General features: G+C 43.1%; 4 protein-coding genes across 4 annotated transcripts; 1 reads left to right on the top strand and 3 right to left on the bottom strand.

Annotated features, from left to right (window-relative positions):
* Positions 1-766: 766 nt before the first annotated feature.
* Positions 767-2,811, bottom strand: BDV37DRAFT_269920 (uncharacterized protein; the record flags this gene model as incomplete). The annotated part of the gene is made up of 4 exons (XM_032084458.1): positions 767-1,419; positions 1,452-2,381; positions 2,448-2,550; positions 2,755-2,811. The coding sequence occupies 4 exons, from the start codon at positions 2,809-2,811 to the stop codon at positions 767-769; spliced, it is 1,743 nt and encodes a 580-aa protein (XP_031943912.1).
* BDV37DRAFT_58451 (class I SAM-dependent methyltransferase) lies at positions 2,576-3,856 on the bottom strand. The gene is made up of 5 exons (XM_032090922.1): positions 3,781-3,856; positions 3,721-3,731; positions 3,502-3,667; positions 3,421-3,448; positions 2,576-3,350 (listed from the first exon to the last, which is right to left on the bottom strand). Exons 2-5 carry the CDS (start codon positions 3,723-3,725, stop codon positions 2,839-2,841), a joined length of 711 nt encoding a protein of 236 aa, XP_031943911.1. The 5' UTR covers positions 3,726-3,731; positions 3,781-3,856; the 3' UTR covers positions 2,576-2,838.
* Positions 3,857-4,077: 221 nt separating this feature from the next.
* BDV37DRAFT_242855 (uncharacterized protein) lies at positions 4,078-4,731 on the bottom strand. The gene has a single exon (XM_032081366.1). The coding sequence runs from the start codon at positions 4,691-4,693 to the stop codon at positions 4,145-4,147; it is 549 nt and encodes a 182-aa protein (XP_031943910.1). The 5' UTR covers positions 4,694-4,731; the 3' UTR covers positions 4,078-4,144.
* A 198-nt stretch (positions 4,732-4,929) lies between these two features.
* Positions 4,930-9,897, top strand: BDV37DRAFT_280863 (thioesterase-like superfamily-domain-containing protein; the record flags this gene model as incomplete). Its single annotated transcript, XM_032086684.1, has 8 exons — positions 4,930-5,037; positions 5,089-5,364; positions 5,623-5,675; positions 6,580-6,700; positions 6,756-7,612; positions 8,885-9,173; positions 9,244-9,252; positions 9,334-9,897. The coding sequence occupies 8 exons, from the start codon at positions 4,930-4,932 to the stop codon at positions 9,895-9,897; spliced, it is 2,277 nt and encodes a 758-aa protein (XP_031943909.1).
* Between the last annotated feature and the right edge of the window lie 8,205 nt (positions 9,898-18,102).

The following is an 18,102-nucleotide window of genomic DNA, read 5'->3' as shown; positions in this document are numbered from 1 at the left end:
TTTCAGTGCATTTTGTTTTTCAACTTAAAAGAACACAAATACTATTACGGTACAAGAAATTCAGAGTTCAAGGTCACGAATTGCCGGAACATAAATATCCCTGGCCGACAAGAATGCCTGGCGATGTTGCCGCAGCTCTCGCCTCTTATGAACTCCTGCCGTATGGAAATTAGTTGTGTCCAAGATCAACATCGTTGTTGAGCCTATAATAAAAACTTCCAATCCTCTTGAATCTGCTCCGCAGCTATTAGCCAAAAGGGCAGGCCTACGACGAGCTGTACCGAATGTTACCGGCGAAAGCAGAAGGTTCCTATCCCACAGTTTTCTCCCCACCCCAAGGCCCCCCGCCCATTCCGCCGAGAACTAACAACAGCTAACGTGCACATTGCCACGCACCTGTAGCGGCGGGGGCACAGGTGATCACGAAAAACTGACCAGATGCCGATTCCATGGGACCTTTGGTAGAGACTAGGATAGGAAATTTTGCCAGATTGTGAAGAGAAGTAGATCGAAATTTCACTTTAGTGGACAGTAGACTAGTGGTGCATGGATAAACTAGCATGCTATCCCTTTTAAACTCCCTAGATCGGTGATGGCTTGGGTTGAATCTCTACCCTAGAAATATAGATCCCTTAAAGATAGGGCTGGCTAAGGCTTATCTCTATTTTTAAACAGGGGTGGGTTAAACAGTCACTAGACCAAGACACTGGTGTTATCCTATGGGAATAAGATTAAACCTACAGTTAATTGCTTGATGCGTATATATCTACAGTGAGAGATGGAGTGTATGTTCGCTTTCGGCTTCCCCAAACTCTGTGACAATCCACTTACAAAATTCCTCAAACTGTACATGCCATTGCTGGAGACGAGTCGCCTTTAATCCATTCCCTTCACGTCCATCTTGGATACCTGCCTGCCACTCTTCAGTGGATTGATCCTCGTAGCAGCTCCATCGCACTGAGTTCTCCGCCATCACGCCCAACCCGGACAATCCCAGATTCTCTAGTGCCTGCACTGTCAGGAAGATGTCGTTGGTCAAGCCATTTACTCCTCCATGCTGGCCAGTGTTACACCCTATGATGCCTGGATCATCGTTACAGAGTGCCACCGGAACACCACGACTCAAGAGTGCGGGTAAAGGATGAGACCTGATGGAGTTTGTTAGATTGAGAACCTTGTTGGAGATGGGGCAGCACTCGATCAAAATCCGATGCTGCTTGATCATATCAATTAAGAGCGGGTGTTTGTATAGTGAAAATCCATGGCCAATCCTCCGGCTTCCTAAGAGAATGGCATCAAACAGATTTTGGTCCGTTGCGTCGCCATCACCAAGGCATTCACCTGCGTGTAGAAAAAGAGGAATCTCGTCTATCCCTTCGTCATGGCACCGTCGTCGAAACCACACCAGCGTGGCATGAGCTCCACCAAGGACTGTCCCTGGTCTTCTTGACCGACCAGGTCAAATCCACAGATCATTGCTGGGAATCGTAGCTTCAGTCGGATACACATCTCCATTCGATCCATGATCTTCTCCACGTTGTAGGACCGTTTGGCGGCGTAGATGATTCGTACTCCGTGAAAGTGTTTTCCTTCCGCGCTGGCTTTGAAAAGCCGTATTTCCTCCTCTAACACCCGGTATATATTAAACGGATCTGCAGACGGGACATCAGACCCTTCGCTTTGGAAATGATTCCAGCCACCCATTCGAAACTCAACGTATTGGACCCCGTCTGAAGCTAGCTGACTGAGTGCCCGTCGGAAGCCACGGCGGAAGATGGGCTCGTATGACAAGATACTGATTATGATGGGGAAAACACGTCCAAAGACAGCCCAAATCCTATCCGACCTGTGATGATCGTGTGTAGATAAGTGCTCTGGCATGAAAACACAGCGAGTCTTCAACCAGGCACGAAAGCCAGCCTTGCCGCCCTGCGGGAATGAGGCAGTGGCAATGTGGACTGGAATTAAAGACGAGCTCTCATAATTGGGCATCCATATGGAATTGCACTGCTTCTGGTGCTCACTAATCCCTGACGACGAAGCATACTGAAATGTGAATGCGGCTTCCTGAAAATCGGTTGACACAAGGAAGGGTTTCTCGGCAGTCATGTACATCCCTGGCGTGCTCATGCACTGGTCAATCATGTACTCAACTTCGAATACGGCTTCTAAATGAGCATGAAGTAGTGATCCCTTCGGCATCCGTTTGACTATATCCCAGAGTTTGGGATGCAGGTCACCCTTGTTATGATGAGCCTTATCATCATTATCACGATAGTGGAGTGCCTCCTCCACATCTTTCACTTCTCGCGCACGAATCTGGGAGGCAATCTCGCACGCGCGAATGGCCGTTGGCGATAGTAACTTTCGGAATTGATAGTCTGGTGAAGGGATCAGTTAGCCTATTACGTCCATCGCCGCTATTGGGTTTGATACGGGAGGTGAACCATGTCGTTGTTCCTGCTCTTCCTGCACCAACGCAGCCCGCCTCTGGAGATATTTATCTACAACGGCATTACCCCGGGAGGGCACCCCTTTTGAAACGAAACTCTCTTCTTATTCGTGGATCTTAGTCAGAGCCATCGTTTTACAAGGATAGCCGCAATGTGGGTGAGAAAATTGAGGGGAAGGTGAGGGGTCGGAATCGGGACGCAACTACCCGGCATCGACCCACTTTTGCTGCTTCAAAATAGCCAATGCAACCGATAATACTGTTGGCCGAAGGCCTGTGATTGATCTACGGTATCAGTCTACTTTGCTAGTTCGGCGCAGGGCCAAGGATCTTGTGTCATGCATAAGGTAGACACTCATTGCATCCCGCGGGTTCCATATATGTGCTTAATCTTCTTCCTCAACAACCCTAAGCAGCCCCCGTTCCCTCCCTCTCTCCTTTTCTACCGGTACCTGAACACTCCACTGCAAAACCCACGCCTTATACTGATGTGCTGCCCGGATCTCACGATACTTCACGAATTGCGCCTCATACCTCGCCTCCGTCTCACCCCAACCTCCCGCCCGCAACACCAACTTCCGAAATTCATCAATCGTAAACCTCGCCCCTTTCCCTTCTAACTGGTGATGGCCCACCCCAAGATCATCCGCCAGGCCAACCTGTCGACCCCAAATCATGCCGCCCGGTGCGACGAGATGGATGAGATTGCGGAAGAAGATCTCTTGTTCGGCTACGCCGAAAAGGTGGATCACGTTGGCGGAGTGTACGAGGTGGAATTTGTTGTGGAGATGGGCATGTTTGGAAGGGAAGCTTGGGTCCACTAGGTCGGCCTGTTGGAAGCGGAGTTTGGTGGTGGCAAGGTCTTCATTATAGAGGGTTCTGCCGACGTCGAAGTACCCTAGATCATATGTTAGCGGCACCCTCGACAACGAGAGGGGAAGGCAGGATTCGGATGGGGAACGCCGTACGACTCTCGAGATCCAACCCTAGAATGTTCTGATGCAGATGTCAGTGACCCTCCCCTTTCTGCACAGGGAATGAGAATGTACCTCTGGGGGTAAACCATCGAGAACCAATTTCCGAATATCAGTTCCCATGCAACAGCCCGCATCGACCAAGAGCTTCGATGGATCCTGTACGGCCTCGGCCAAGATGCTCGAGTATGCAAAGTGGTGATCGATCCGTGGCTCAGCGAAGGTACTTTCTCGGATGCAGCTATGCGGAGATATTAGCAGTTTGAAAGTGAACGCACATTATTGTAAGCATACGACATTGAGTTCTACAACGAATAAGACAGAGGATGACCAGTTGATGGCCTGAGCACTTGCCCGTATACTGGTTGTTGACGCAGTTGTGAAAACCTCGCAGAGTAATGAAAAATAATAAAGGAAAGTATCATATGGAGAACGTGATGGAACCGTAGGAAAGTCCTGGACAGGTTACATATTGTCGATATTATGGTAAACCCCATTGTTCGTCATCCGATGCTAACATACCCAAATACCACAAAGCAAGCAAAATTGTAAGACGCGGCTCTCCCTCGCTTCCCTTTGTAGTCCATGGAATAGAATCAGATAACTCCAAAGTTCCACGGCGGTCAAGACGGCGGATGGCGACAAGCTCACAATCGGTAAGAATAAACCCAAAACGATTTTTATATTGCTTTATATAGAAATTAAGTTGGGCTAAGACTTACTTGAATTGCTTTCTTTGGTAATGTTCTGGGCTGTTCTGTTGAGTAAGAGACCATTTGAAAGAGGGTTTTAGACTCCCGGGAAGACGATTCGGTCGTGTACCAGCTATAGCAAGTGGATCGTAGTATGCGGTATCTGGTATAAACTGCTCAATAAGTCCTGCTAAATCCCCTTCTCCGAATTCCACAACAGTCCGGTTGCCTAGTTGATCGTTCATTTCCAGAAAACTAAACCCACTGCGAAGAGCCCGTCGCACCCTTTGATAAATATAGAGTGCAAAACGTCGCTTAAGACCTGTTTCTGAGTTGATAGGTTGAGGAGGGGAGTCGGGCATCGCCTCATCAGCGCATCGGCTATTTGCAAGTATAGCCTGGTGCTGATGCAGGATTGTAGACAAGTTGAAATCTACCCAGTATCCAACGGAGCGAATGTCATCGGCGGAGCATATTTGGCTTGTCGTGTTTTCCTTCGACTGCTCTTGGTCGATGACCGGTATTCTCGGTGGTCCATATTGTAAATAAGCCATGAGACTGACTGGATTGTCCATATTGCGTAGTGTGATAGAGGCGCGGTGAGCAAGGATGCAAGGGACTTTCTCGGAACACATAATATTAAGGGGCTGTAAGTTGTTTTTATATTCTGTCCTTGTGGCTGAGGTCATCTGGACTTCTGGTGCGGACTTCCAAGATAGGCATAGTGCAGAAATACATGGAGATGCTCATTATCTCGTCGTCTTTGCGTAACTGAATCCACGTCCAACAACTACAACAGCGACAAAACATCATGCAGATCGATTTGTCGACAATAAAATACGTTGAACATATTAAGAGCTCTCAGGCATCACGTATCTTCCGCACAAGTTGGTGTGGTAAAGACTGTATTATGAAAGTGGTACGCGACCAGACTTGTCTTTTTAATTTCCACTATCTAATATGCCATTAGTATCACAGTATTGAACCATCAGATGCCGACCCTGAAGACCGCGAAGTCGATATCTTCCAATGTGAAAGCCAAGCCTATGCTCGACTGAAGGCTCATGGTCTCTGCGCCAAAGGATATGTACCTGATTTCTACGGCCTGATCAAACAAATCAATCCAAAACAGTGGTCACCATATTTAAGCGAGTTTCTCAAAGACCCTTTACCTCCTAATGCTGTTTTACTTGAATATATACCGGGTCTTAAAAAGATCGACCTGTTAGCATTCTCATGGGAAAGGGTTTGTAAATTCTATGATATTATCAAGGAAATACACAGAGCTGGAGTCTACCATGGAGATCCATATCCACAAAATATGATGGTTCAGTTCTTTGGATTGATTTCGACCGTGCCAAAACGTTTTCTCACGACTCGATTACGGATCGCCAACGGGAATGGGTGCAAGAAGAAATCAAATTGATACAATGCTTTCTCGATGCTCTTTTATGGATAGATGAGATCTTTTCCTGCTTCAAGAAACTAACTGCCCTATGACTAGGCGGCAGACTACCATGATGGCAAGATCGATCGTACCTGGTTTGTTTATTATGAGTACGTACACTTCCACCATTCGCCTACTAAATATGCTGATGCACAGACAGCTAAATTGAGGACAGCGGTCTCTGAGAATCATCTTGAGCGTCCAACCGCACTAGCAATCGGATATTCGAACAGACTTCTGACGGGATTTAGATCTATTCTAGGGAAGTAGCAGGAAGAGGATATGCTGTTTCTTTTTCATGTCTTGGGAATATCTAGAGGGGGGGAGGCTAATTTTCACAACTCACTGTACCCGTATAATCTTCCTTGTCATTATGTGGAACAGAATAAACATGACAAGGCATGGATGCCGGTAGGTCTGCCTGTGCGAAAAGTATGTAGTGTGTGGGTATGATGAGCATACTAATAACTGTACTTAGCAGAAATCCTTGTTCAACGGTATCAAGCCTGCAGATACTGGGGTCGTTATGATTGCCACAATGAATGGTACCGAAACCATCTATACAGACTTTTTGAAATCAGTTTCCACGTGATGCTCTTCTATAATACTCCCGAGCCCTAGATGTCAAGAAGCGTACTATATCCTTATTTCTTTTTAAATCTGAATATAACAATTTAATAATTTACATATATTAGGATATGCTTTAGTCTGTATAGTAATAGAAAAATATACATACATTTGAAATCTATATCTATATCTAATCCGCAGATTAACGCGACTCTTGACATAAAACCCGCTAAGAAACGGGTCGGGTCAAAACCTACGGGTCCAACCCACAGGCTTTGGCGAGGCCTAATTCCACGTCATCTAGTAGCTGCCTGAGGGCGTAGAGGGCAACCTTATAAAAGCTAATGTCCAGCCCTCATTCAACTAGGAATCTTGAATACACGCCTCCAAATCACCACGAATCTTCGCAAACACTTATAATGATCACAAACGTTCTGAACCGCCCAGATTTCCGAGCCTTTCGCCAACCATTGGCTACGAATCTGCGTCGGATAGCACTATCGCCCCTCACAATGCTCGTTTGGTCAGCTTATACATCTGTAAACTTTATGAGGTGGAAACTCGCGAGGTCCCAACACAGGCCGCTTATCCGAGTTGTCTGTGTTTCTGACACGCACTCCCAGCGCTGCGATATACCAGATGGCGACATTCTGATTCACGCGGGAGATCTGAGCCTCCATGGGAGCGCCCTGGAGATCCAGGAAACGGTTGACTGGCTGAAATCACTTCCGCACCAGTACAAAGTCGTGATATCTGGTAATAGTGATCGGTTTTTTGATTTTCGTTCCCGATTAGCGGAAGATAGGCTAGCGACGGAACCACCAGTTGAGAACGAGAGCAAAAGCGCCGTACAACATAACCGTGCTGTCTCAATTGACTGGGGTGACATCCATTATCTCCAGCAGGCTTCGGTATCACTGCCCTTTTGTGACACATCTGGTGTACTGCGGCAAATCCGTGTCTATGGGGCACCACAGATTCCTGTGTGCGGCGGTCCAGACAATGCCTTTCAATATCCTGTGGATCAAAATCCATGGGCTGACAGCATCCCCGCATCTACGGATATCTTGGTCACGCATACACCAGCCAAATTTCACGGAGACTGGTACCAAGGATCTCCCGAAGGATGCCCATTTTTGCTGGAGGAGCTGTGGAAAGTTCGCCCTCTACTGCATGTATTCGGCCACGTGCATACCTCTTATGGGTTCGAGAGAGTACACTGGGATAATGCTCAGTGGTGGTTGGAGAACTATTATCGGGATCTTTCACACTCTATTCAAAATCACGCAATGTTCGCTCTTCCAGACTTGTTCTATCCATTGCTGTGGATGGATGCTGCAATAATTCTGCTATCTGGTACATTGACTCTTATAAGGGACTTGGTTAGTCTCCGTCGCAGAGAAAAACGGTCTACATTGATGGTAAATGCTGCTTGCATGAGCGAAGACGGCTCACGGCTGGTCAACCAGCCGATTGTTGTGTATATATAGTGAGCCAAGATCCAGGTATTCGCGGATTCGGCGGTCATCTCAGATCATCATATTACTTGTCAGTCTTATTTTCTTCGTTCTGATTTGTGGTTGAAGCGAGCGTAGGGGGGGACTCAGGCTTCACGGCATGTGTAGACTTGAATGGACAGATTTGACCTGTTTGACCAATTGATCGCCAAAGCTAACGAATATTACACCTACAATTGCTCGCAGGGTGGAAACATCAGGGTATCACTGACAAATGTGACTTTTCAAATGTAAATTCCAGTTCAGTTTGGGTCCTTTTGTGGTACCAAATTAGTTTCTGACGTGATATGTGGGGGTTTGCCTACAGTGGAATAGACCCCAGAATGCTTGTTAGGTCCGCCCTTCCGAGTTCAATTCACTACCATAAACATAGTTAGAGCGACTAGTGCAGGAGAGAGGTTACCATACAGATCTCATCGTAATCACAGCAAATAATGCCCGTATCTAACGATTCTCTCGTCCATAGTGTGGTCTGTTTGCTCGCGGCTCTTCAAATTCTTTCCCCCCATTCTTTCCGCCAATGCTCCTGGCCAGTCAGTATCCCCCTCTCAGCTTAGCCTTGACTCATATCCTTCCTTTCTATGACCATCACTAAGTCGTTTGCTTTTTTATTTGAGAACCAGTGCTGATGAACGGCCTGTGGAAGAGCCCAGGGCTTCTCTCGTAAAGTCGAATGAATCGGTTGGCAAGTCAGAATTGGACACGGCGAGGCCCATTTGCGATCATGTGGAGAAGCACAAAGCAAGATACAAGTGGCTAGCTGAGAATTCTAAGTTCCTGGACGCTTCGTCGACACCTGAGCGGGGAGGAGACATTGGCAAGAAAGGCGAGCAAAACACAGCCAAAGACAAATACGCAGCCAGAATTAGAGAAATGGTGTGTCTTGGGTCAGCCGATCAATGGTCAAGTTTCCCTCCAGGCTGATTCAACGGAACAAAATGCGATAAGGTGGCAGAAGCGGTGATCTCGTGTTGAATATAATGAACGTCACTATCATTTCCCCAAATTGGAGATAAGCCCCTCGCATTTACCCCGACATTCATTCGGTAAATTCGGGCTTGGCCTGGTCGCCCTGGTTAGCAACGGTTAACTTTGCTTGGCTTTGGGAGAGCTCACTTTCCCACCTATTTGCTTTTGTTTTGTTCTTCCCCTCCACTCAGTCAATGGTTTCACGTATTCCTCTACCTTACCATCATATTAATGCCACGCACGCCATTCGTTAAATTCCCAGGCAGTTTCGCAGGGTCATCGCGATTGCAGATCCGATCATACTCCGTGACCACAGCGTACCCGAATCGCGATCTTGCTCCTGCCCCCAATACCTCAACATGGTTTGCAGAGTTGCAAGCCGAGGTAAAGCGGCTAAGGGATGGGCAGAGTTCTGCAGAGTGTGTACAGAGAGCAGAACAACTGTCTCAGTATTTGGAAACAAATTGGCTGGAGCTTCTGGCAGGTCGGGAAGGTTTCCTCACTGAAAAGCAATGGAGAGCACTAGACAGCCATAAAGTGCTCTGGGGGGCCATGGTAAGCAGTAACCCAAACCCCATCACTAACGTGCATAAATGGAACACTTTTGACTGGGGCTCGTGGTTAGGATAGCATGGTGAGTATTCTGCTTTTCTGGTTATTTATGCATACTATCTAACATGTGCAGGGTACGAGCTCCGATTGAACCTCTAGGTAGACTTCCTCAAACTCACGATTCACAGGCCACGTAAATAATATTATGTACAACCGCTACGTCGAAACTGCCCGGGTCCAGTTCATCCGTCAGCACGGCCAAAATGCCGCAGCCGAGGAAAAGAGGCAATGGGACGATCTACCAACCCCACGGAGCCTGGGTCTCATACTCCAAAGAATCACGACTGAGTTCAAATTTGTACGGTACACACATTTGTTTGTTGACACAGAGCCCCAAATTGACCTAACTCCTTCCACACAGCCAATGAAATTCCCCGATCGGATATCCGTGCTGTATAAATTACTCGAGCCGCCCACCTACGAATCAACATCCTTGAAGATGGAGGCTTGGGTCTTGTCGCATCAACATCGCCGGGTAGCCGCAAAATGCGTCGACGACACTGTCATCTATGACTACACATCCGGGAAAAGATCGGTGCTAAAGCCATTCATGGTGGATAAACTCCAGCATACGTTTGAACTACAGAAGATGTGCAAAACAAAGTACACGGAGGAAGCAAGCAAAGCCATTACGGCTGTTGAGGAGCTTAAGACAGTATTTCAATAAAGTGTGCATCTTTGACGAGGCAAATGCCAATCCTTTCCTTTTTATATAATCTTTTGGTCCGTCACATCCGGACTGCCTAGTGGTTGCGATATCTGATAGCTTTCGTGCTTTAAGACCTGGTGTGTCCCATCACAATGCTAGGGGTCATCATGACAGGGGCGCGAGGCTCAAACTCCCAAGATAGAAAATTGACAAATTAAAGATATGGGGCGGTATTTCTACTGCCGAAAAAACCTTATGTGCGCATATTATATTCTATTTTCATGAATCTAGATTGGGGAGGTTGAAAGACAGTCTACTTCACTATTATTTTTGCGGTCGTCCTCTGGTCACGGTCCATCTTTTCTCACAAGAATGTTCTTGGGAGTCTGTACGTGGGGAGGCTTTAACATATAAGGTGCTTGTGGACATCTCATCAGGCAGTTTCCAGACAACCGCAAAACTGTGACTGGCCTAAGAAATTGTTCATGGTATATCACTATTGGTACATAGTCCCAGATCCCTCCGCACTTGTTAGTCTGAACATATCTGAGGGCGTGTGGTGCCACACATCTGGTATATTTCTGTGTTACGAGCACATCTTTCATATGGCAACTGACACATATTGTGACTACACGGTTTCTGAGTTCCATCTCTGAGAACTGCTTGGACTTTCGTGGTGCTCCCCATTATCCCTCGAGCCCTACAGGGTCAAACTTCCCCGAATCTATCAGAAGCCTGACAACGTCGTATCCACAGTTTTCAGCGGCATATGAAAGCAGCGATTGACCATAGCGATCTTGAGAATCAAGCTTAACCTCGCAACTTTCGAGTAGCAATTTCACAATACGGTTGTAGCCTGTTACCACGATAGATACGATGGTCCACTCCAATATCTGATCCTCATTCTTGATACTAAGCGTGTGATAGAGGTCCAAAAGTTCGAATATCGGCGTATCGCCATAATTGTCTCTAGTGTTAGGATCGACCATCGGTGAGTTAAGAAGCAGCTCCGCTGCGGAGAGATTGCCACTGGCAATGGCTTCAAAAAATGGAGTTCTTCCGTCGTTGTCCTTCAACTCGATTTGAACTAAAGGACTCCCGAGCAAAAGCTTTATGGCTGCTGAATCTGAGTACTCAGCCGCGTATGAAAGCGGCGTCCGACCCTTTCCATCTCGAGAATTAGGATCCGCTTTGCCACAATTGATCAAGATGCTCAGGGTTGAGGTGTTTGCAAGGGATCGGCGGGGGATGACAGTATTTGGGTTGAGACCGGATTCATCATCATCATCATCATCACCATACCATAATCTCACCAAAGTCGCTAAAGTGACCAAGTCCATGTGTTGGACAGCGTAGGAAAGTGGTGTCCGCCCTTGGATATCTTTAGAATCCACCTCGACCTCGCCTGAATCGACCAAAAGTTTTACAGCCGACGGATCTGCGTGCTGAGCGGCATATGAGAGCGGCGTTCTACCATAATTATCTCTCGAATCCAGGTTGACTCTGCCTGTGCCAATCAACAGCTTCATAATCGCTATGTCTGAGAACTGAGCTGCACGTGAAAGCGGCGTGCGTCCTTCATTATCCGTCCAGTCTAAGTCGACTTTGTCTGAAGAGACCAGAAGCTTTAATATCGATGCATTCGAGCCATGAATAGCGTCTAAAAACATCCACTCGCATTGTTCCTCTGAAAGATTAGGATCTAGTTCCCTCAATTCAAAGAGCGGTTCTGGCGGTGATGTATTCGAGTGCTGAGTAGCGCCGTGAAGGGCTGTCAGATCCTTGATCTCCACTTCGCTGCACACGACGGACAGTGCTGGTGTCGATTCATCAGTGAATAAAGTATCAACGTAAAGCGGTGCATAACCATTGTTTCTTCCAAAGTCCAGGTCTACTCTGCTGGACTCAACCAACAAGTTCATGATCGATGTATTTGAATACTGAGTAGCAAGATCAAGTGGTGTTTCACCGTCTCGGTTGGCAATGCGTTGATGAACTCTGCCAGTCTCGATCAACACTTTCGCAGTAAGCATATCAGAGCGCTCGACAGCATAATGAAGCGGCGTCTGGCCATATCTGTCTTGATGATTGAGGTTGATCGCAGCCCCACAGCTTACCAACCACTGTACCATCTCACTTTTGCCGAGGCGGGCTGCATGTGATAATATTGTTCTGAAGTTGCTATCTGTTATATTCAGGTCATAATGCCCAGTACTGAACAAAACCTTGGCAATATCCAAAAAGCTCCCTTCTACAGCATGGAATAGAGGATTCTTCCCATACAAGTCTTCGACAGCTAGATCGCCGCCGTTCAATTCAATCAGAAGATTCACAATTCTCAAATGGCCTCCTCTGGCAGCCCGTGAAAGAGGCGACCTATTATCAAGCGTGCCATGACGGTTCCACTGTTGACGAGCTTTAAGATGCTCAATACATCGTGCGCTGGCTACAGTGCACTTGGAAGTAATGCGACTTTGAGAAGTCCAGTTGAGAAATTGGCCAAAAAAGTCATATTTCGGGGAGAAATCCGCCGACTTGACAGACAGAAGCCACTCCACAACTTGCTCCTGTCCATCCTCAACGGCAAATGCAAGCGCCTCCCCGAGCTCTGTGACTCCCGTGCTGAGTGCGTATGTGACTGTATGGGGTTGGCGATTGATAATGGCCCAGATAAGTGCCCAGCCATCAGACTCTAGCATATTCTTTCGGTACAAGACGGGATTACAGACAGAGAGAAAATGGCTGTTGGATTGGGCGAGAGAATTGAGGTCATTCTCTTCCAACAGCTCTGCAATGGCATGCAGTATCTCATTAGGTAAGTTGGATGCCATCGGTAGTGAACGTGAAGCCGATATGTACGAAAAGGTTTCATTGGATCTTGTTCCAATGCTTCTGACTCGATCTGGGGATTCTGGGTTAACTCAGACTCTGCGGGGGCTCGTGTAGTGGAGTGGGGTTCCGTTGGCCAACCAAACTACCAATGAGTATTCGGCCGAACTTTGTACGATAGCTGGTATAATTTATGAAGCCATTCAGAGATATCCAAACGCTCCATACATCAAGATCCTCGCTATATTTACGTTCAAGCATCTTTTGAGTCAGGTGTTTGATCGCAGTAGTAGGAATATACTATATCATCCCACCGTTCCCATGCACCCCCTATATCTATCTACTTTGAGTTGTGATTCGAGTGCATAGAAACATGTTATACAAAGCTATCACGAGGGTTTACATGATGAGTATTAATAATATGTCAAACCCTCATAGAATAGAAATCCTTGATTCTCTTAGAAAGAGGTTTTAATTACTTGACTATTAGATAAAGAAAGGCACGTGTCGGCGCTAGGCCTAATTGGGATCTTGTAGTTAATATACCCCCCTAGGTCTCGTGCTATAGAAGCCAATGTAATTTTTTAATTAGATATTATTTTTAATTTTCGAGATATTAATAATCTGCAATATTATTCCTTCTTTTGCAGTGGTAAAGACTTCACGATTTAGAGATTTAGTTAATATATCTGCTATATTATCTCCTGACGGTACGAATTTTAGATGAATCTTACCAGCCTGTAGGAGGTCTCGTATAAAGAGATATTGGTTGTCAAGCCATCGTGTGACGGTGTGTAGTTACCACGTTGAAGGATTTTCATACTATTCTAGCTATCCGTAGAGATGATTAACTTATCATTATCTGTAGTTCCTGGATTGATAGGCAGGTCTAGTGTCTTAAGTACTTTCCTAATAAAAAGAGACTTCTTGATTACAGTGTCGTATGTAAGGAACTCCGCGATTGTACTTGATGGCGCCACGAGGGTCTGTTTGCGCGAGATCCATGAGATAGGAGCTCCTGCGTACATTATGATGACGCCTTCAGTTGATTTCCTATCTTTATGGTCTTGATGCGCCGCGTCAATATAGATCTCAAGTCCACGCGTATGATCTGCGCCTAGTTTAATTCCTAAGCGGTTTGTTGCCTTTAGATATCTAAATATGCCTGTTACGGTCTTTCGATCTGTCTTAGTAAAGGTATTTATTCGGCGTTGAAGTAGAAATACTGTATTCTTGATATTGGGCCGAGTTTTGATTGCAAGCCAGTTAAGTTTTTCGACTAGGCGTTGATATTTTAAAGAATTGTTAAGGAGCTCGGTATCCTATTCTTTTCTATAGTCTAGATTTATAGGAATCCGGCGTCCAGAGTAGTTGATTATTCTTGCTGTAATAAGTGCTTCTTCAATGTATATAGATTGGGAAAGTGATATAGAACCCTTCTCGTAGTTCCTGACTACGTTGTATCCTAGAAAACGAGTTGGTTTATCTATTTCCTTTAGTCCAAAAGCTTCTCGCAGGATCTTCTTAGTTTGGTTAATCTTTTTTTGAGTTCTCGCTGCAATGATTGTATCGTCGACGTGTATTGCTAATATAATACTGTTAAGTATGAAGATGTAAGGGTCTTTCTAAATGGGCTTAAAGCCTATTTTTTCCAACTTTTCTTTGAAGGTTTTGTACTATAGGCTTGCCGTCTCTTGTAGACTATATAAGATTTAATTAAGCTGGCATACCTGGTTGCTGTCCCCTTTTATAAAGCCTATTAATTAACGTATGAAAACCTTTCTGCCTTTCAATACTATATAAAGATAGGCAGAGACAATATTATACTATTCCCATTTTAACTCTTTTATAGCTATTGCAGTGAGAAATAGCTTTAGAAATATTTTTTCTACCACTGGAATATATATCTACTTACAATCGATTCCAGGACATTGGAAGTTGCCACATATTACCCAGTAGACTCTAAAATTAGTGATATAGTTTTCTCGGTTAATCTTTAGATTAAATATCTATTTACCTGGTAGAACATGTGCGCCTTCCGGTTTCTCCACAATATCATACGTATTGAACCTTGTGATCTTTCCGATTTGAATATATATTGTATTCTTCCAATATTCTATAAAGGGAGATGCTAGTGCTTTAGCGTAATTTCTAGGGATTTTAACTTCGTAGGCTTTTAAGCGAGAAATCTGGCTGACATCTATTTATATAGTAGCTTAAGAATTCCCTGTATCTTGAATTCCTCGGCTTCTAGAGCGTGTTTCACGAGCCTATTTGTCTCCTAACCATGCGGGTGCTTTTCCTTTTATTGTTCGATTAGATTTCTATATTGGATCAAGAGTAATCGGGTCAACTGATGATTCTGAGATTTTATCTTATCTCTATATAAAGTCTCCTACAGTGTATTGTTCCGGATTCTTAATTAATTTAATCATTTTATCTGTCTATAAGACCGTTATGCTATGTTTAGTAGATTCTTTATTTTGAAACTCTGAGATTATATGGATTCGGCCTATGACAATCTCTGGGGATATAGTAAACTGTTCTTTAGAAATATTAAGCTTTACTAGACCTTTAGACAGTTTGATAGATTTACTCCCTTTGTCTAAAGAGTCTTTTGGGGTTATAGGCGCAAGCTTTCCTAGTTCTTCTAGATCCTTATTATCTTTAAATATATGATTCTTATCAAACGTAATATCTCGAGATTTCTTGATTTGATTCTTTTCCGGAATCTATACTTTCTATATATAACCATTATCTCCTTTAAAACTAATAAGATATCCGATTTATGCGCGAGATTTTATTTTTTTTAATACTACGCGGTCTTCTCGTGGTATATAGATATATGCTCGACAACCGTAGACTTTTATAAAGTTTAGAGATGCTTCCTTATTTAGCAAGTTGTAATAAGACCAATATTTGTACACAGCTGTATCTAATGCGGTCTTTCCTAGTAAAACAAGTCGGTTGAGTATCTTAGCAACCGTATTAATTGCGTAGGGCCAAAGATAATCTAGTAGACCGGAATCAATCATCATTGATCTAGCCATTTGATTAAGAACACTGCCGATTCTTTCAGCTTTACCGTTTGCTTCGGGTGTACGAGGAGGTGTCAACTCTATTTATATACCTCTGCTAGGCTCTCTTGCCCATTTATTAAAGATATTGAATTCTCTTCCTCCATTAAGGTGCCAGCGAGTAACGTATCTCCCTGTTATATTGTAATGTTTTTGATTTATCTTTATCAAGATATCTAAGACTTCTTTCTTGTTATGAAGCATTGTAGTACGTATTAGTCCTGTTATATCATTAACTATAATTAAGAAGTAGTTATATCCACTATGGCTAGTTGGACTGACTTTCTACACGTCTATATACCAGAGGTTTGAGGGATCAGTAGAACGAGCTTGCGGTATTCGGGATATTTAACATTTTACCTTAACTTTATAATATGTCTCGCAGTGCATATTATCACTAGGTTTTAGTTTGATATCTCGCGCCTTCGCTGTAGCTGTGATTCTTGGTATTTCTGAATGACTAAGATAATAATATAAAGTCATAATATCAACCACCACGGCCATAATGTCTCCTCTACGTACGCGAGATTCCTCCTTTTACGAGGAGAACCCCGAGCGTGTGGGTATAGAGAGAAAAAGGAAAGGAATTTTATAGATATCTCGGGTGAAGCCTTTTATAGTGCCATCGGCTGATCTAAGTGTATAGTCTAGATTATTCCAGAAAATTCCATATTCTTGCTTGATCTTTTGAGCTGAGAGAAGTCCAAAGCGTATTTTAGGTTAATAGTACACCTCAACACGTAATATTATGGTTTGACCGTCTCCTACATCCAGGTTTATCTTAATATAGCCTATTCCCCTAGTTTCTGTAACATCTCCTGTAGATATGCCGTATCTGAAGACTTCGTAAGGAAGGAGGTCTCGATATCCTATCAAGTTCTTTCGATCTGGGATTAAGTATTTTGAGCTACCGGTATCGAATAATCATTACGATATTATTAGTATATCGAAGTTCTTAACTGCTATTCTATTAAAAGGTAGTATATCTAAGTCTAAATCGATATTTAGAAATTATATAGGTATTGTGCAGTTTGCACTTGCCTCTTCTATTTTAACTGTAGATCTGGAGATTTGATATATCTATAAAGCCTTATTATATAGAGTCCAGTTATTTAATTATAAAGCGGGATAAAGATACTAGTATACTGAGATATTATATCTAGATCTATAATAGAAACATATACCTTCTTCTCTAGCCTTTCACTTTCACAGTCTTTTGACGTTTTATTCTTTTGATTAACCTATCTTAAGCTATATTCTTTTCTTCTATTTATTATTATTGTTCTTCTTTTTATCTTTGAATAATAATTTATCTCTAGATTTAAACCTATTATTTAAGTTGGTATTACCTATTACGGCTACCGATAAATTGCGTTGAAATAGATTTTTTTCCTTTTCTATAGTAAATATATATATTTTTAAGAAGTTATACTTCGAGGTACCTTGTACAGCTTTTGATCCGAATTTACTCTTAATATATATTATCCAGGTAAGGAGTTCTACTTTAAATTCTTACAAAAGAATTAGAGTAGTATAATAAGATATAATTATACAGTAAAGATTATTTACAAGTTTTACTAAATTATAAAAATTGTAAATAAATTATAGAATAGTTATATAAGATATTCTTTTTATATTAAAAACTTTTATATACGCGGTTCGCGCAAAAGTATATCTATATTTTAAAATAATTTTTCTTATCGCCTCGTAAATTTCGTTTATATATATAGTAGAATCAGTAGTAGTTAATAGCTATTTTACTATATTTCTTAAGATTTATAGAACCAGCTATAATCTTAGTATTCAAGACGTTTATTCCTATTTTACATAAATTAATAATATTATTAATGGTCTTGGGATTATAATATTAATTAACATATTAATCTTATATAATTGTAACGCGTTCCGGATATAAAAATCCCATATCTTATAGTTAAATTGGTCTATTAAGCGTTCTATAACTCTATCTACTTTATCTAGTAAATTCTTAAATAAAAGATAATCTTATATTCTTATCTTTTCCTGCGTGCTTAGCAAAAGGTTTTTAAAGATTAAAGATCCTCCTTATAGTATTCCTTAGCTTAAACCTTAAATTCTATTTCCTTCTTCTATAGGATTTCCTTAAAAGCCTTGGCCACTGTCAGCTATCTTAATATATATTATAGATCTTTTTCTTTTAAAGTTTTCTTTCCTGCGAATAAGGAGCTTTAATTAATATTAAATATTGATATTAAATTCTAAGACTTCTATTTATTAAATTAAATAATTTCCTATACTCTTTTTCGAGCTGGCCGGGCTTATAATCTATCAAACCTTT

Source organism: Aspergillus pseudonomiae, assembly GCF_009193645.1.
Source record: "Aspergillus pseudonomiae strain CBS 119388 unplaced genomic scaffold BDV37scaffold_16, whole genome shotgun sequence".
NCBI classification, from domain to species: domain Eukaryota; kingdom Fungi; phylum Ascomycota; class Eurotiomycetes; order Eurotiales; family Aspergillaceae; genus Aspergillus; species Aspergillus pseudonomiae.
Note: the sequence above shows the minus strand (reverse complement) of the source record. Positions and strands in the feature narration are given on the sequence as shown.